This window comes from Heterodontus francisci, chromosome 14 (assembly GCF_036365525.1).
Source record: "Heterodontus francisci isolate sHetFra1 chromosome 14, sHetFra1.hap1, whole genome shotgun sequence".
Taxonomy (NCBI): domain Eukaryota; kingdom Metazoa; phylum Chordata; class Chondrichthyes; order Heterodontiformes; family Heterodontidae; genus Heterodontus; species Heterodontus francisci.
In genome coordinates, this window is record NC_090384.1 from 94,585,368 (window position 1) to 94,603,820 (window position 18,453).

The 18,453-nt window shown below is 44.0% G+C and overlaps 1 protein-coding gene across 11 annotated transcripts in view; it reads right to left on the reverse strand.

Moving 5' to 3' along the window:
* Positions 1-18,453, reverse strand: part of shank2b (SH3 and multiple ankyrin repeat domains 2b) — a 1,108,014-nt gene that overhangs the window by 547,820 nt on the left and 541,741 nt on the right. For all 11 annotated transcript variants that reach the window (XM_068046566.1, XM_068046567.1, XM_068046565.1 and 8 more), the window contains one exon: positions 4,914-5,021. In XM_068046566.1, the coding sequence (XP_067902667.1) occupies positions 4,914-5,021 (108 nt within the window). The remainder of the gene's footprint in view (positions 1-4,913; positions 5,022-18,453) is intronic.

The following is an 18,453-nucleotide window of genomic DNA, read 5'->3' on the forward strand; positions in this document are numbered from 1 at the left end:
TAGGAAGAATGAGGAGAGGCAATATAAAATGGAATGTACAATTCTAAAGGGGGTACAGGAGCAGAGGGACCTGGGGGTACAAGTGTGCAAATAATTGAAGGTGGCAGGGCAGGTTGAGAAAGCAGTTAATAAAGCATACAGAATCCTTGGATTTATAAATAGGCGGATAGAGTGCAAAAGCAAGGAAGGTATCATAAACCTGCTTGGCCTCATCTGGAGTTTTGTGTCCAGTTCTGGGCACCACACTTTAGGAAGGTTATGAAGACATTGGAGAGGGTGCGGAAAAGATTCACGAGAATGGTTCCAGGACGAGGAACTTCAGTCATGTGAATAGATTGAAGAAGCTGGGGCTGATCTCCTTGGATTAAGAGGAGATTTGATGGAGGTGTTCAAAATCATGGGGGGTTCTGGACAGAGTAGATAGGGAGAAACTGTTCCCATTGGCGGAAGGATCAAGAACCACGGTAAACTGATTTAAGGTCACTGGCAAATGCGACATGAGGAAAAATGTTTTTACACAGTGAGTGGTTAGGATCTGGAATGCACTGCCTGAGAGTGTGGTGGAAGCAGATCCAATTGTGGCTTTCAAAAAGGAATTGGATAATTATCTGAAGAGAAAACATTTGCAGGGTTATGGGGAAAAGGCAGGGGAGTGGGACTAGGTGAGTTGCTCTTGCAGAGAGCTGGCATGGACACATGGCCTCCTTCTGTGCTGTAACCATTCTATGATTCTACGATTAATGGTTAAGGACATGGATGCTCCAGTCTGCAATCGCTAAACATTAAAAACTTAGTAACTCCAGTCTGGTGATTTACAAGTCAGATTTCAATGTCTTATACCACTTGGAGGCACCAGAAATATTCTCACTTAAGACTCTACTATTGAAACTGTACAAATAGGGCTTTTATTCTTTTTAACCAAAAATTGTTGAAATCCCATCGTTTTCATCACAGGGAATATTTTGTTAACCTACAGTGTGAAATTAATACTTTTCTTTAATATCTCCCTCTGTAAACACAAAACATGAATGCCTGAGGCTGTCAGTCAATTTATTTTCTGCTAAGTAGCCTGATGGTGTTTAATGGAATAAGTGCTTCAGTGTTGTTAACATTCACATCTTTAGATGCACATTACGTTGCCATGCAGTACAAGGTCAATCAATGAAAAAAAGAGTTTAAACAGATTCACCAGGTGCAACATGTTTTGATAGGGATACAAATGGCTTGGATTATGGATCTGAGTTTGCAGATATCATCAGCAACCCAGAAAGGAACAGGGCAGCAATGCAGACTGAGTAGACAAAAGAAAAATACTGAGACATCAGTGATTTGGGAAAGGAAATGTGTGACAGTCTGTTGAAGATCAAAGGGTATTGACCTGGAAAAGATCAGGGTCACTGGAGGACAGACAAGCTCAATGTCAGGATACGACACAGATGTCAATGAATGAGTGAGAGGCTATCACAGGCTGTCAGGATTAAAATCAACTGTGCTTTTCTTCTTTTAGCTTCTAGAATAGTTGCATCAATCTGTTGTGATAAAGCTGAAATGCCACATGTCAGATGGTTCAATTATCAAGTGTGAGCAACAGACTTCGCAAGATAGAAACTGCCTCCAACATTAATCATGTTCAGAGTATCATGTATAATTGGGAATGATTTTCTTTTACTGGTCAGTTCACCTGGATGACCTGATTTTGTTTATGCCTTCAAGAAATTTCTCTAATTTTCATTGTGTGACAGCTAATATGTTTGATTCTGAAAGTTTATCTCTGACTAGCAAAATCTGTTATTACCTTGAACAAAGGCAGGAAGTAATGAGACTATTGATACAATGATTCCTTCCTCCTGCCAAGGAAGGGCCCAAGATCTGGCACATAGACAGATGTTTCTTCACTGATGTTGCCTGACCTGCAGGGTATTTTCAGCTTTCCTTGTTCTTGGTTTCTTTCCTCCTGCCCCAGGCCTTGCTCATTAGTTCCACTGTGCACATTGCCTGACAAAAGCTTGCCCCAAAGAGCTGAGCATGTTCAGTCATTGAATGTATTCAAGATTGAGATCGCTAGGTTTTTGGACACCAGGGGAATCAAGGATTTTGGGATAGGGCGGAAAGTGGAGTTGAGGTGGGAGATCAGCCATAATCTTACTGAATGGTGGAGCAGGCTCAACGGGCTGGAAGGCCTACTCCTGCTCCTAGTTCTTATGAACCTATCTGTATTTCCAGGTTCAGGTCATTGGCACACAGGCCTGATGGTCCCCAGGCACAGGCCTACCCTGTGACAAGTACTTGTGCCCAGAATCAGGAGTGGAAATCTAGCCACTGTTGCAGGCCTAACAACAATGACAACTTGCATTTACATAGCGTCTTTCATGTAGTAAAATGCCCCAAGGCACTCCATTAGGCGCATTATCAGCCAAAATATGACGCTGAGCCACATAAGGAGATATTAGGTCAGATGACCAAAAGCTGGGTTAAAAAGGTAAGTTTTAAGGAATGTCTTAACAGAAGGAAAATGAGGGAGCGAGCCAGAGAGGTTTACAAAATGAATTCAACCGCCTAGGGTCTAGGCAACTGATAGCATGGCTTTCAATAGCGACACAAAGGGCTAGAATTTTACGGTGGGTGGGGAAGCTGTCCACCGGCCGAAACGTCAGTGGCGATCCCGTCTCCGCCGGGCCTGGGGATCCAGACTGGATTTTACGGTCCCCAGGCCCTTAACTGGTCTTGGATGAGACTTCCACCTCAATGAGGCAGGAAGTCCTGCCTAATGGAGCTGCTGGCCAATCAATCAGTGGGCTGGCAGCTCATTGTCCCAGCAGCGCCACCGGGAGTGGTGGCCACTACTGGGACTGCAACCCAGCTCAAGGATGAAGATGATGGAGAACACCAGAAAAGTAGTACGTTTTTGTGGCCTTGCTTGTGGCAATTGGTCGGGGCCCAGCGAGGCAAGGGGGATCGGTTAGGAGGGTGGGGGTGTGTTGTGCATTGGGGATTGCAGACTTCGAGGGTAGCCCTCCATGGGGCACAGGATGCCTAATCAGGAGGCCCCCACTCCTGCCCAACCACACCACCAGCCGCCAGAAGGTTGCCTGGTTTTATCAGGCAGCTTTTCTGAGGCCTTAGCCACACACCTGTCAACCGTAAAATCCCTATGGCGGTAGGCGGATTGGCCTGGGGCAGGCAGGCCGGTTCTTGCCGCCGCTGCTCTGCGTAAATTGGCAGCAGAGGCGGGAGCGGGTCGGGAAGGGCCCCCTCAGCCTCACACTCCATTTCAAGCCCATCCTACCAGCCAGCTCTTTTGAGGGGCATAAAATTCCAGCCAAAGGCCAAAGTAAACCAAAAATACAAAAGAAGCCAGAATTGGAGTATTATAGGGCATGATGAGAGATAGGGATGTGCAAAGTCATGGGAGGAATGCAAAGATAAGAATGTTAAATTTGAGACATTGCTGGACAGTGAGTCAAAGTAGGTCAGCAAGCACAGGGGTAATGGGTGTTGGTGTGAGTCAGGATACAGGCAGCAGAGTTTTGGATGAGTTGAGTTTTATGGAGGGTGTAAATTGGGAGGTCAGTCAAGATAACCCTGGCATAGTCCAGCCGGAGGTAACAAAGGCTTGGCTGAGGTTTTCATCAGGAGATGAGCTGAGGCAGGTCAGAGTCGGATAATATTGTGGAGGTAGAAGTCATCAGTCTTGGTGTTGGAGACAATATGGGGTCAGAAGATCAGCTCAGGGTCAATTAAGATGCCAACATTGTAAACAGCCCAATTCAGTTTGACACAGTGAGCAGGGTGGAGGGTGGAGTCAGTGACGAGGGAGTTCATGGTGCAAACCGAAGACAATGGGAGGATTTTATTTGCAGATTTTATCTGGAAGCCTGCACTACCTTAGATTTCAGAGACCCCAGGACAGGTGAGTGGGGTTGGAGTCGCCGGGGCCAGTCAGGAAGGCCCTCTTGCCAGGGTGGGGGTTGGGGGGGGGGGCGGCCATCTCTGCCGGGAAGGGCCCTCTGGGGGTCATAGATTGCCCCCAAAAGTGGGACCCGCCCGACCCTGCTAGAAGGCTGCCAAGTCTCACCTGACAGCGTCTCTGCATGGCACAGGCCCCTCTGCCTTCCACAAAATTGGAGTGGAGGCAGGAAGTGGTCCTTAAGTGGCTAATAATTGGCCACTTAAGGACCTCAATTGGCCTGGGGCAGAAAGGCTGTCCTCGGCCTTCCCTCTCCTGGACAAAATGGCAGGTGGCCAGGACAACATTTTGTTTGCCCCTCCCCGCCTCTGTTCCCGACTCCAAGGGCAGGATAAAATCCTGCCCAATAACTCTTGACTTCCCGATGTTTAATTGGAGGAAATTTCTGCTCTTCCAATACTGGATGTTACACAGCGTGACCTGGGGTCAAAGGTTAGGAAAATCAGCCGCAAGGATGCTTGTATGTATATTGATGGAGGGAGGGTAGAGGAATCTCTGGATCAAATGCAGGTTTGACCTTGGGTGGGGGGTTGTACGGGGAAGCTACGTTTTTCCGTGTAGCAAAAAGTGGAACCTGCGATGTCTTAATAGAACAGAGATTTTTGTTCTCTTTGTCTCTTCACACTGCTGTTTCTTCTACTGATTTATTAACTACCACCTGCCTTCCATCACTACACATTGGCCTGTCAAATGCAAAGGTGTGCTGGTCTGGGTTAGCAAATTGGTCATGTCCATCAGTGAAGACACTTCAAAGGATTCAATGTTTGCGGTGATACATTCTGATATTAGCACTAGCAGAACCAACGTAGTAAAAAGGTCCAAAGATGAATCTGATCCACTGGATGTTTTCCATGTTCATTTGAATTCCACAAGTGTACTGGCAGAAAACCATAGCGTCAAAGCTTCACTAACCAGCTTTCCTTCATCCTTTCATTTGGGTCCTTACCTGGTCTGGTTTCGTTTGCTGGAATTTCCTCCACACATTCGGCGGGAAACCATCCAACCCGTCCTCGAGCACTGCCTTCCCAGAATCCGCCTTCCCCAATACTCAGAACTGGTTTACCAAGAAATTAAAAGGGAATTGATTAGTTGATCCATTTAGAAAAATGTGCACTTTTGATGAAAATTGTCTAAGAACATAACATAGAAATAGGAGCAGGAGTAGCCCAAACAGCTCTCGAGCCTGCTCTGCCACTCAATAAGATTATGGCTGAACTTTTACATCAATTCCACTTTCCCATCCTATCCCCATATCCTTTGATTCCCTTGGCGTTCAAAAATCTACCAATTTCGGTGCTGAATATACTCATCGACTGGGCATCCACAGCCTTTTGGGGTACAGAATTACAAAGATTCCCAATTCTCTGAGTGAAGAAATTTCTCCTCACCCCAGTGCTAAATGGCCGACTCCTTTATCCTGACACTATGGGCCCGAGTTTTACACCCTCCAGCCAGGGGAAACAGACCCTCAGCGTCTACCCTTTCAAGCCCACTCGGAATTGTACACATTTCAACGAGATCAACTCTCATTCTTCTAAACTCCAGAGAATATGGGTTCATTCCACTCAATCTCTCCACAATTTCTCTTCGGGCGGCACAGTGGCGCAGTGGTTAGCACTGCAGCCTCACAGCTCCAGCGACCCGGGTTCAATTCTGGGTACTGCCTGTGTGGAGTTTGCAAGTTCTCCCTGTGTCTGCGTGGGTTTCCTCTGGGTGCTCCGGTTTCCTCCCACATGCCAAAAGACTTGCAGGTTGATAGGTAAATTGGCCATTATAAATTGCCCCTAGTATAGGTAGGTGGTAGGGAAATATAGGGACAGGTGGGGATGTGGTAGGAATATGGAATTGGTGTAGGATTAGGATAAATGGGTGGTTGATGGTCGGCACAGACTCGGTGGGCCGAAGGGCCTGTTTCAGTGCTGTATCTCTAAACTAAACTAAACAAAGGACAGCCCTCTCATCTCAGGAATCAATCTAGTGAACCTTTGTTGCAATTCCTCTAAGGTAAATATATCCTTCGGAGACCAAAACTGTACACTGAACTCCAGGTGTGATCTCCCCAAAGCCCTATATAACTGCAGCAAGACTTCGTTACTCTTTTATTCCAAACCCCTCACACTAAAGGTGAACATCCATTTTGCTTTTCCAATTGTTTGCTGTACCTTTTCTTTATTCTTTCATGGGATGTGGGCACGCCCAGCATGTGTTGCCCATCCCTAATTGCCCTTGGCATCTGAGTAGCTTGCCATTTCGGACAGTACTTAAGAGTTACACGTAGGCTGGACCAGGTAAGGACAGCAGATATTCTTCCCTAAAGGACATTAGTAAGCCAGAATTGATGATAGCTTCATGGCACCATTACTGAGACTAGCTTCCAATTCTAGATTCTTTTTTGATTCATTAATTGAATATATTATTTTAATTGAAATTAAATTCCACCAGTTGCCATGGTGGGACTTGAACCCATGTACCCAGGGCATTAGGCTCAGTCTCTGGCTTACTAGCTCCGTGACATTAGCACTACGCCACCATCTTCACCTGTACGTTAATTTTCTGTGATTTGTGTACAAGGCCCTCCAAATCTGAATACAAACATTTTATAGTCTCCCACCTTGTAAAAAATACTCTGCTCTTCCATTCTTCCTATCAAAGGGATTATTTCACATGTTCCCACATTCTACTTTATCTGCCACCTTCTTGCCCAATCATTTTACCGGTTCACATCCCTTTGCGGCCTCTTTACATCCTGCTCACAGCTTACTTTCCCACTAGCTTTATAAGTTCCATTTCACTTTTTAGACAAACGCACAATGACTACAAATGTTTATTGCTTAGTTATGCTGTTGTGACGCTAATTGTGTTTGTTTTTTTTGTATTACACTAATTGAAGGGGGTTAATTTGAATTATGAATAAAATTATAAATTTATTTACATGAATTTCACCCAGAGATTATCTGCACGCGAAAAACTCTTGCCCACATAATACTTCAAAGCCACGCAAGGAGATAATCAGTTTGGGTATAGACCTGGCGTTGTCAAAGGGAGAAAAGATTCTTCTGGTCACTATAGGACAGCAACACTATAAATTGGTCTAGAAAGATTTGGAATCATGTTCACATGAAATTGTATTGTCCAACCACTACCTCTATAAATGCTGAGCATGAATTTTGCTTATTTTGAAATGGTTCAAAAATGTGCATATTAAGGATTCGATCTTCCTGGTCCCGAGGGGCAGGCTTGAAGGCAGAACTGGGAGGAATTTCACAGAAGTTGGCATCAGGTCAGTGGGCCGATGCGTTCCTGCCTCCAGGCGATCTTCCCGGAGGCAGGTCAGTACCTGCAGAAGCTATCCACCTGGCTGCGGCGAGTAACCAATCTGCAGGATTAACTGCCCATTTGTCTGATGATTGGACACGCTGCCTGGATCTTCCCAGCAGCGGACAACCCCCCCGCTGAGGACCAAGCCAGGCAGGTACTGCAGGCGGCTAGCTGGCAGCTGGTCTTGGGGGTGGGGGGGTGTGTTGTGGTGGGGGAGCCGTGTGGCCTCCTACACTACCCACCAACACCCACCCCGCCACTGCAGACGCAGCCATCAGAAGGCCTCAGTTGCTGCCACCAGCCATCTGTGGAGGGGTTTCTCCTCCTCAGGGGTGACCTGGCACCTGTGGCCACCATTTATTTCATTAATTTCTAATCTCCTCAGAGGGTGCCTCGAGAGGGAGGTGCCCTCATGTTCCCCCTCCGACAGTGGCAACGCCCAACTCTGACGGGGTGGGAGGGGGCCCATCCTTCCAAAGCTGCAGGCTCTCTGATTGGGCCTGCAGCCTCAGAGACCACCTGCTATCTTTAACTGGGCAGTGGACCTGGAGACAGCCTCTCAATTGGCCACTTCCGGGAAGATCACCCAGGCGGGTGCGCTGACAGCCGAGGCAGGGTCACGAATCACAAATGGTCCCGACCCTCCATTATTTCTTAAAGTGCACAGCTTCCACCCAAAACATTTGTATGGGAATAGTGCCAGTCAGGAAATTTGACCCATAGTGGCCAGAAGAATTGTTGGCTCATGATTGACATAACACATTGTGTGAAAACACCTTTGGCAAATGAACAAACCTATCATCAGGCACGACCACTGTCTAAAAGATGCTCTTCATGTAGAAATGGAATTTTAGGAACGTGGCAGATATGATCATATGCCTGATTTTTTCTGATTTTTATCTTTTTTCTACACAACCTAAACACGGAAATTAATAATGTTCAAATATTCTTGTGTAGTCACAAGGCAGAAAACAAAAAAATGCTGCAAAACATACAGCAGGTCAGGCAAAGAAAGCGAGAACTTGCATTTATGTAGCATCTTATGATATCCCCAGGATATTCTAAAGTGCTTCACTTCCAACAGATTACTATTGAAGTGTAGCCATTGTTATTTTATAGGCAAGCATGGCAACCAATTTGCCCACAGCAAAGCTCCAGAAACAGCAAATTAGATGAATGACCAGGAAGAAGAAATAAATAGTGCCTTTCGCATTTTCCCGAAGGACTTTACAGCCAATGCACTATTTTTTTTTTGAAGTGTGGTCACTGTTGTAATGTAGGAAATCCACTTGCAAATTTGCATACAGCAAGTCCTAAAAACAACAATGTGATAATGACCAGATAATTTGTTTTTAGGTGTTGGTTGAGGGCAATATTGGCTTGGACACAGGGGAGAACTCCCCTTCTCTCCTTTGAAATATTGCAATGGGATCTTTATGTCCACCTGAGAGGGCAGTAGAGAGGGCTTTAAACTAAATAGTGGGAGCAAGGGATCAAGTGAGGGAAGATGTGATAATTGAAAGAGACAGGAGAAGGCAGGACAGCAAGATAGCAATAAGGGTAATGATAATCAGAGTGTGACAGGAAGGGACAGAGCATACAAACTTAAGAGTGCACCAGCAGATAAGGCTAGAGGTCATGAAATAATGGGGGTGGGGCAGCGGAAGAGTTCCAGTGAAGGGAGATTTAGAAATCCAAAGAGAAAGTTCAAGGCATCGGAACAGTCTCGTGCTGTGGGTAAAGACAATGGGACAGGAAAGGACAGAGAGTTTAACAAAAATTGTACATCAGCAAATAAGGTCATTGCAGGGAACAGAAGTTAAAAAGAAATTAAATTAAACATTCTTTATCTGAATGCGTGAAGCATCTGCAATAAGATAGATGAACTAGTGGTACAAATAGGGGTAAATGATTTAGATCTAATCATCGTTACAGAGATATGATTACAAGGTGATCAAGATTAGAAATAAATATTCCAGAATACACGATATTTTGGAAAGACAGACAGAATGGCAAGGAGGTGTGGTAGCCTTGATCATAAAGGATGACATAAGGATATTAGTGAGAAAGGATCTGACCTCAGGAGATTATAAAGTAAAATCAGTATGGGTAGAAATTAGGAATAGCAAGAATCAGAAAACATTTTTGGGAGTAGTTTATAGGCTTCCTAACAGTAATCATACCATTGGACATTAGAGCATTAAACAAGAAATTATTGGAGCTTGTAACAAAGGCAATGCAATAATTGTGGGGGACTTTAATCTTCAGATAGACTGGAACAATGAAATTAGAAAGTGTGATCTAGAAAATGAGTTTGTAGAATGTTTTCGGGACAGTTTCTTGGAGCAATATGTTGTGGAACTGACTAGTGATAAAGCTATCTTAGATCTAGTATTGTGTAATGAAGCAGCGTTAGTTAGTAATGTCATTGTAAAAGATCCACTGGAAAATAGTGATCATAATACCATTGAATTCCACGTCATGTTTGAAAGTGATATACTCCAATCACAAACAAGAATCTTAAACTTAAATAAAGCCAGTTGCAGGTATGAGGAGAGAACTGGATAAATTGGGTAAATAAACTAAAAGGTATGGCAGTAAATGAACAGTAGGAAACCTTTAAAGAAACAATTCAAAATGTTCAACAAAAATACATTCCATTTCAAAACAAAAATTCAGCAAGAAAGACCCATCTGTGGCTCACTCAGGAAGTTAGGAATAGTATTAGACTAAAAGAAAAAGCTAACACCATTGCAAAAAAGAGTAGCAAGTCTTGGGATTGGAAGTGTTTTAGAAACCAGCAAAAGGCCACCAAAAAGTTGATCTACAAAAAAGCAAAAATAGAATGAGAGTAAACTAGCCAGTAATATAAAAACAGATTGTAAGAGCTTTTATATGAAAGGGAAGGGAGTAGCTAAAGTAAACGTTGGTCCCTTAGAAGCAGAGTCAGGAGATATTATGATGGGGAATGAGGAAATGGCAGAGGCAGTGAACAAAAACTTATGTCTGTCTTCACAGTAGAAGACACAAGTTTCATAACAGAAATAGACAGTAACCTAGGGGCTAAAAAGAGTGAAAAAATTAAGAAAATTAATATCAGCAGAGAAAAAGTATTGAAGAAACTTAAGGGACTAAAATCTGACAAAGCTCTGGAACCTGATGGTCTACACCCTAGAGTTCGAAAAGAAATAGCTATAGAGATAGTGGATGCGCATGCTATGATTGTCCAAAAGTCCTTAGATTCGGGAATGGTCCCGTCAGATTGGAAGTTGGCAAATGTTACACCTGTTTTCAAGAAAGGAGGGAAATAGAAAACAGAAAACTACAACCCAGTTAACCTAACATTAGTTATTAGGAAAATTCTGGAATCTATTATTAAGGAAATCTTGACAATGCACTTAAAAAAGCACAGTATGATTAGAACAAGTCAACATGGTTTTAATAAAGGGAAATAAAAGCAAAATACTGCGGATGCTGGAAATCTGAAATAAAAACAAGAAATGCTGGAAATACTCAGCAGGTCTGGCAGCATCTGTGGAGAGAGAAGCAGAGTTAACGTTTCGGGTCAGTGACCCTTCTTCGGAAGTTCCGAAGAAGGGTCACTGACCCGAAACGTTAACTCTGCTTCTCTCTCCACAGATGCTACCAGACCTGCTGAGTATTTACAGCATTTCTTGTTTATATTAATAAAGGGAAATCCTGTTTGGCAAACCTATGAGAGTTTTTTGAGGATGTAACTAGCAGTGTAGATAATGGAAAACCAATAGATGCAGTATACCTGGATTTCTGAAAGGCATTGGATAAGGTGCCACACAAAAAGTTAATCGGCAGGATAAGCACTCATGGACTTGGTGGTAGTATATTAGCATGGATAGAGGATTAGTTAACAGACAGGAAGCAACAGGTAGGCATAAAATGGGGCATTTTCAAGTTGGCAGGTCATGAAAAATGGAGTGCCCCAAGGATCAGTGTTGGGGCCTCAGCTATTTACAATCTATATTAATGACTTAGATGAGGAGACAGAGAGAAATGTGTCTAAGTTTGCTGATCATACAAAGGTAGGTGGAAAGGTAAGCTGTGGGGAGGACACAGAGAGGCTGCAAAGACATATAGACAGGTTAAGTGAGCGGGCAACAAGATGGCAGATGCAGTATAATGTAGGGAAGTGTGAAGTTTTTCACTTTGGTCGTAAGAACAGAAAAGCAGAATTTTTTTTTTTGAAAGGTGTGAAACTTGTAAGTGTTGATGTTCAAAGACACTTGGACGTTTGGACAAGGAACACAGAAAGTTAGCATGCAGGTGCAGCAAGCAATTAGGAAGTCAAATGGCATGTTGGCCCTTATTGCAAGAGGATTAGAGTACAGAAATAAGGAAGTCTTGCTACAGTTGAATGGCATTTTGGTAAGATCACATGTGGTGTACTGTGTGCAGTTTTGGTCTCCACATTTAAGAAAGGATATACGTGCATTGGAGGCGGTACAGCGAAGGTTTACTAATTGGTCCCTGGGATGAGGGGGTTGTCTTATAATGAGAGGCTGGGTAAATTGGGCCTATATTCTCTAGAGTTTAGAAGATTGAAAGGTGATCTCATTGAAACATGCAAGATTCTGAAGGGATAAAAACAAGAAATGCTGGAAATACTCAGCAGGTCTGGCAGCATCTGTGGAGATAGAAGCAGAGTTAACGTTTCAGGTCAGTGACCCTTCTTCAGAACTGGCAAATATTAGAAATGTGAAAGGTTATAAGCAAGTAAAGCGGGGGTTGGGCAAGAGATAACAAAAGACAAGGTGTAGATAAAGACAAGGTCACAGAATAGCTGACCAGAAGGTCATGGAGCAAAGGCAAACAATATGTTAATGGTGTGTTGAAAGACAAAGCATTAGTACAGATAGGGTGTTAATGGACTGACAATTGAACAGCCGCCAAGTACAAACATGAAATAAAACAGTGGGTAAGCAAACTGAACAAACTAAGATGAAATAAAATAAAACAAACACAAAAAAAAAAGAAAAAATAACTAAAAATAAAAGTAAAATGGGTGGCCCATCATGCTCTGAAATGATTGAACTCAATGTTCAGTCCAGCAGGCTGTAGTGTGCCTAATCGATAAATGAGATGCTGTTCCTCGAGCTTGCATTGATGTTCACTGGAACACTGCAGCAATCCCAGGACAGAGATGTGAGCATGAGAGCAGGGGGGAGTGTTCTGAAGGGGCTTGATAAGCCAGACACTAAGAGATTGTTTCTGCTGGTCGGGGAATCTAAAACACGGGGGTACAGTCTTAGGATAAGGGGCTGATCATTCACAACTGAGATGACGAGAAATTACTTCACTCAAAGGGTTGTGACTCTTTGGAATTCTCTACCCCAGAGGGTTGTGGATGCTCCATCATTGAACACATTTAAGGCTGGGATAGATATATTTTTTATCTCTCAGGGAATCAGGGGATATGGCGAGTGGGCAGGAAAGTGGAGTTGAAGCCCAAGATCAGCCATGATTGTATTGAATGGTGGAGCAGGCTCGATGGGCCATATGGTCTACTCCTTCTCCTATTTCTTGTGTTCTTGTCTTCATGTGTTCTTGTGTTCAGGTGGGGCCTCAGTTTAACATCTCATCCAAAAGATGGCACCTGCAACAGTGCAGTACTCCCTCAGGACTGAACACCTTAATTTTGTGCTCAAGTCTCTGAACCTGCTACTTTCTAACACAGATGCAAGAGTGACACCCACTGAGCTACGGCTGACAAGGTGGTACCAGTAAAGTGAGGAGAACTCCCTGCACCTTAACAGATGATTTTAACAATGCAGCAGTGAAGGAGGAGCTTAGAATATATGCTCAACACACAGGAATGGGGCTCGTTGTTTGGTAACACTCCTGTGAAGCAGCTTGGGAAGTTTTACTGCATCAGGGTAGGGTAGTGGGTTGTATGGTGGGGTGGTGGGTCTGATGGTGGGAAGCTTAGGAGGCTTAGAGGAAGCACTTCTGCTCCTCCTGGCCCCCAAGGAATGGTGTGAAGGCACTTAGCTTCTACCCAAGGCTGTTGTCACCTCGCTACAGCTGCTGGATCTCCAGAGGCTCAGGACACATGACTGGCCAGTTAAACCTGAGGCCTCCAGCCTCATTAACATATTTAAAATCCCATCCTGCCTCCGAGGAACAGATTGGATGCCCGTCCTTTCTCCTGTCTCAGAAAAACCCAGAAGTCAGCGGATTGAAGTCCGCTTCCTGACTCGCTTGGAATTTTTGTCCATCCAGCCCCCTGCTATCTGCATCCAATCCCATCAGCCCTCCAATGTTAAAATTCCTGCCTTTCTGACAGATATGACCACAGACGGCTTTGCATTTTTTTTCATAAATCACTGAAGATAATCTTTAACAGACCTGCAAATGTCATAGAAAATTGAAGAGCCCATTGCTGAATAATTTAATTAGACCTTTTATTTTTTGCCCTCAGTGTTTGAATTTTATTTCTTTAGCTGTTTCTTTTTAAAGCTAACCTTTCAGTCCATTACTGGTGCTCAAAAAGAGATTCATTCCCTCAATCACTTTAGTGCTATTGCTAATAGTAGAACATGGACAGGATTTACCTACATAAAACATGGAACAGAAGTGATAAATACTAGCTACTCTCCCATGGTGTTTCTCGGAGTAGTGTTGGACTTGCAGTGCTATTATCTGATGCTTAACCCACCCTACTGCAGACTGTGGACCATTTTCCATATCTTAGGAGCCTCCTCTCAGCAAAGGCAGACATAGACAACAAGGTTCATCATTGCCTCCAATGTGCCAGCTCTGCCTTCGGCCGACTGAGGAAGAGAGTATTTGAGGATCAGGATCTCAAACCCGAGACTAAGGTCACGGTTTACTGGGCAGCAGTGATCTCTGTGCTCCTATATGCTTCGGAGACTTGGACAACCTATAGCAGGCACCTCAAAGCACTGGAGAAGTACCACCAGAGGTGCCTTTGCAAGATCCTCCAAATCCAGTGGCAAGAAAAGCCGTCCAACAGCAGCGTCCTCTTCCCCCGCCAACCTGCTCAGCACTCAAAACAAGCTCCGCTGGGCGGGACATGTCATTCACATGGCCTGAAACCAGACTCCTGAGACAGTTGTTCTACTCAGAACTTGGTCGCGGTAGGAGACCCCCAGGACGACAGCAGAAACGCTTTCGAGCATCCCTGAAGAAATCAAACATCCTCATCGACTCATGGAGTCCCTGGCTCGTGACCATCCTAAATGGAGTGCGATCATTTGGGAAGGCATCATGCACCTCAAGGGACTTCATCAGGAACACTAAGTGGCGAAGTCGAGGCATCGGAGGGAGTGCACAAACCTCCAAACTACTCATCTACCTGACCCTTCAGGCACCACCTGCCCCTCATGTGGCAGAGTTTACAGATCACACATTGGATTTATCAGCCATCTCAGAACCCATCGAACTGGAGTGGAAGCAAGTCATCCTCGATCCCGAGGGAGTGCTGAAGAGAAGGCGGCTGCAGACTAAATGAGGTAGATTGCGATAGTGTAAAACAAGTGATAGCCAGTCGACAGCTCATTCCCTCCATTGTCTTCAATGGAAATAACTGGGACAGATGAACAATGGGTCAGTGATTTGTTATCACTAATTTTACACTATCGCATAATGTCAAGATCCACCTCATTGTGTCAGCAGTTTACTCATTGCTGTAATACTGGAAATGGATTGAAGGCTAACAGGAGGTAAAGCATTGCACACTTTGCTGATATGGAGCAACAAGTTGTATTTTCATAGTGCCTTTAACATAATAAAATGTCCCGAGGCACTTTGCAGAAGTGTTATAAAACAACATTCGACACGGAGCTACATAAGATCATATTAGGGCAGATGGTCAAATGCTTAGTCAAAGAGATAGGTTTTCAGAAGTATCTTAAAGGAAGAAATTGAGGCAGGGAGGCAGAGAGATTTAGGGAGGGAATTCCAGAGTTAAGGCCTGGGGTAGGTGAAGGCACAGCCGCCAATGGTGGAAAGATTAAAATCAGAGGATGCTGAAGAGACCAGAATTAGAGGAGTGCAGATAACTCAGAGGGTTGTGGAGCTGGATGAGATTTCAAAGATAGGGAGGAGCAAGGCCATGGAGGGATTTGAAAACAAGGGTGTGTCACGCCCAGTAAAGGCATGTCCTATTCATAACTTTAAACATGGACAGTATTCCGCATAGAATCTTCTGGAACTGAATTTTCCTTTTAAATGCACCACAAAGGACATTAAAATGCTGCACAAGATGGCTGCCGAGGGTCAGGTGTCTTTTGTAATTTCAGCCCAGATTCAGAAGTATCTCAAGCATCTGGAAAGTTCCTAATTGAATGACCATGGGTGGAGTGTCTCCCTTAGATGGACATACCAAGATGAAATCTAGAATGCACAGATTTAGACGTGAATATAGGAGATATGATAAGTAAGTTCACCGATGACACGAAAATTGGTATTGTCGTAAATAGTGAGGAAGAAAGCCTTAGATTACAGGACGATATAGATGGGCTGGTAAGATGGGCGGAGCAGTGGTAAATGGAATTTAATCCTGAGAAGTGTGAGGTGATGCATTTTGGGAGGACAAACAAGGCAAGGGAATACACAATGGATGGTAGGACCCTAGGAAGTACAGAAGGTCAGAGGGATCTTGGTGTACTTTGTCCATAGATCACTGAAGGCAGCAGCACAGGTAGATAAGGTTATGAGGGGCATTGATAGGTTAGATAGGATGAAACTTTTTCCCTTAGCGGAGGGGTCAATAACCAGGGAGCATAGATTTAAGTTAAGGGGCAGGAGGTTTAGAGGGGATTTGAGGAAAAAAAAATTTCACCCAGAGGGTGGTTGGAATTTGGAATCCACTGCCTGAAGTGGTGGTAGAGGCAGGAACCCTCACAACATTTAAGAAGTATTTAGATGAACACTTGAAACGCCATAGCATACAAGGCTACGGCCAAGTGCTGGAAAATGGGATTAGAATAGTTAGGTGCTTGATGGCTGGCACGGACACGATGGGCCGAAGGGCCTGTTTCTGTGCTGTATAACTCTATGACTCGAAACCATGCGTGGAATTCAGACCTCCTATTGTTTGTGGTCTGACCCAAAACTCAATATCTGTGGACTCTTAGACTCACTGCCTCCGAGCTCAAAACTTAAAGAGAGTTGTTAGAAAACAGTTAAATCTTAAGTAGGTGCGAATGGCCACCACCCATCCACACCGTGTTGCAACAGCTTCGACCTTCAAATCATTCTGGATGGACAATAGAAGCATCGATCAGGTAGCTACCTGACTGAAACTCATCAGTAATCATGAATCTTACTACTCCAAGCACCAGGTAGAAACTAGTGAGTCTGCAAACAACAGCTGCAGAGACAGCAGTGAAGGCAGAACACTTATGCTTTGAAACTGGAGACTACAACATATTAAGGTCTCCAAGCCTGTTCCTTTTCAAGTCCACCAGTACTGAAAACCAGCCTCCTAGTAATGAGATTACAAGCAGCTAACTTCGTGACCTGCTGAAAATCCACCTCTGAGAGAATCCTGCAGCGACTTTGATTTACAATTCTGGCTATCGAATCCACAGAACTACACTTCAGGAGTGAAAACACCTTCTTCAATGGGCCCGCAAGATATGCCTTTTCCCCAGGACAAGCCAAAATCACGTGACTTACGAATTAATCCTTTGTTTGTAATTGGTAAAAGTACACTATCCTCATTAATGGCTTTCTTTCTCGAGTGCGAGTGTGTAGGTGGTGAGTGAGTGATGTAGCGTTAGACTTTTGGGGTGAACGTGTGAATAAAAATAATCCTCTTTATTTAAACCCACGAAAAGTCTACTGCTGGTTATTCAAATTGGCCATACACTCAGGCGTGAAGAAACACACACATCTTCCTTGTCAAAAACACAATGATTATGGACAGTAAGGGGAAGGAACTGGGGTTTCAATTCTGTCGATAACAGGTGACAATTGAGCTGTTGCTTGACCAGGAACCAATGTAAGTCAGTGAGGACATGGGTGATAGGGGAACGGGACTTGGCACGAGTAAGGACATGGGCAGTAGAGCACTGGATGACCTCAAGTTTACGGAGGTTAGTATGTGGGAGGCTGGCCAGGAGTGAGCTAGAATAATCAAGTCTAGAATGATAGAAAGTCTAGAATTCCATATTCAATGATATATCTAGAATATTACTGACCTACCACTTTACAAAACTTAGTGAATTATTTTTTCTTTGCTCCCCGTCCCTAACCTCAATTATTTATATTAAATATTTTATGCTCCACCTCCCACAGTGGATTTGCAGATTTTGCTTAAAATCCAAATACTTTCTTGTTTATGTATTTATTCTTCTCTGCAATAATTTATTGTTTTTGCAGCTACTGACTTGATTAATGAAGATAGGTCTTTCTCCCATACATCCCACTGTAGATTTCTGGTTATTGCTAGAGATATCATCAACATAATTAAACATTTACTAAATTGGTCCCTGGGATGTCCCATGATGAGAGGCTGAGTAAATTGGGCCTATATTCTCTGGAGTATAGAAGAATAAGAGGCGATCTAATTGAGACATACAAGATTCTGAAAGGGCTTAATAGGGTAGAAGCTGAGAGATTGTTTCCACTGGTCGGGGAATCTAGAACATGGGACCACAGTCTCAGGATCAGGGGTCAATCATTCAGGACTGAGATGAGGAGAAATTACTTCACTCAATGGGTTGCGAGTCTTTGGAATTCTCTACTCTGGAGGATAGTGAATGCTCCATCATTGAATGCATTTAAGGCTGGGATAGATAGATCTTTGGTCTTACAGGGAATCAAGGGAAATGGGGAGTGGGCAGGAAAGTGGAATTGAAGCCCAAGATCAGCCATGATCATATTGAATGACGGAGCAGGCTCGATGGGCCATATGGTCTATTCCTGCTCCTATTTCTTGTGTTCTTGTGTCAGCACTGTTAGGTGTCAGCCATGACTCAGTAAGGTAGCATTCTTACCAGAATCCCCCACCAGGACTTGAACACAAAAAAATTCCAGGCTGATACACCAGTGCAGTACTGAGGGAGTGTGGAAAGTGCTGTCTTTTGGATGAGACATTAAACTGAGACCCAGCCTTCACCTTCAGGTGGACGTAAAAGAACCCATGGCACTATTTTGAAGGAGAG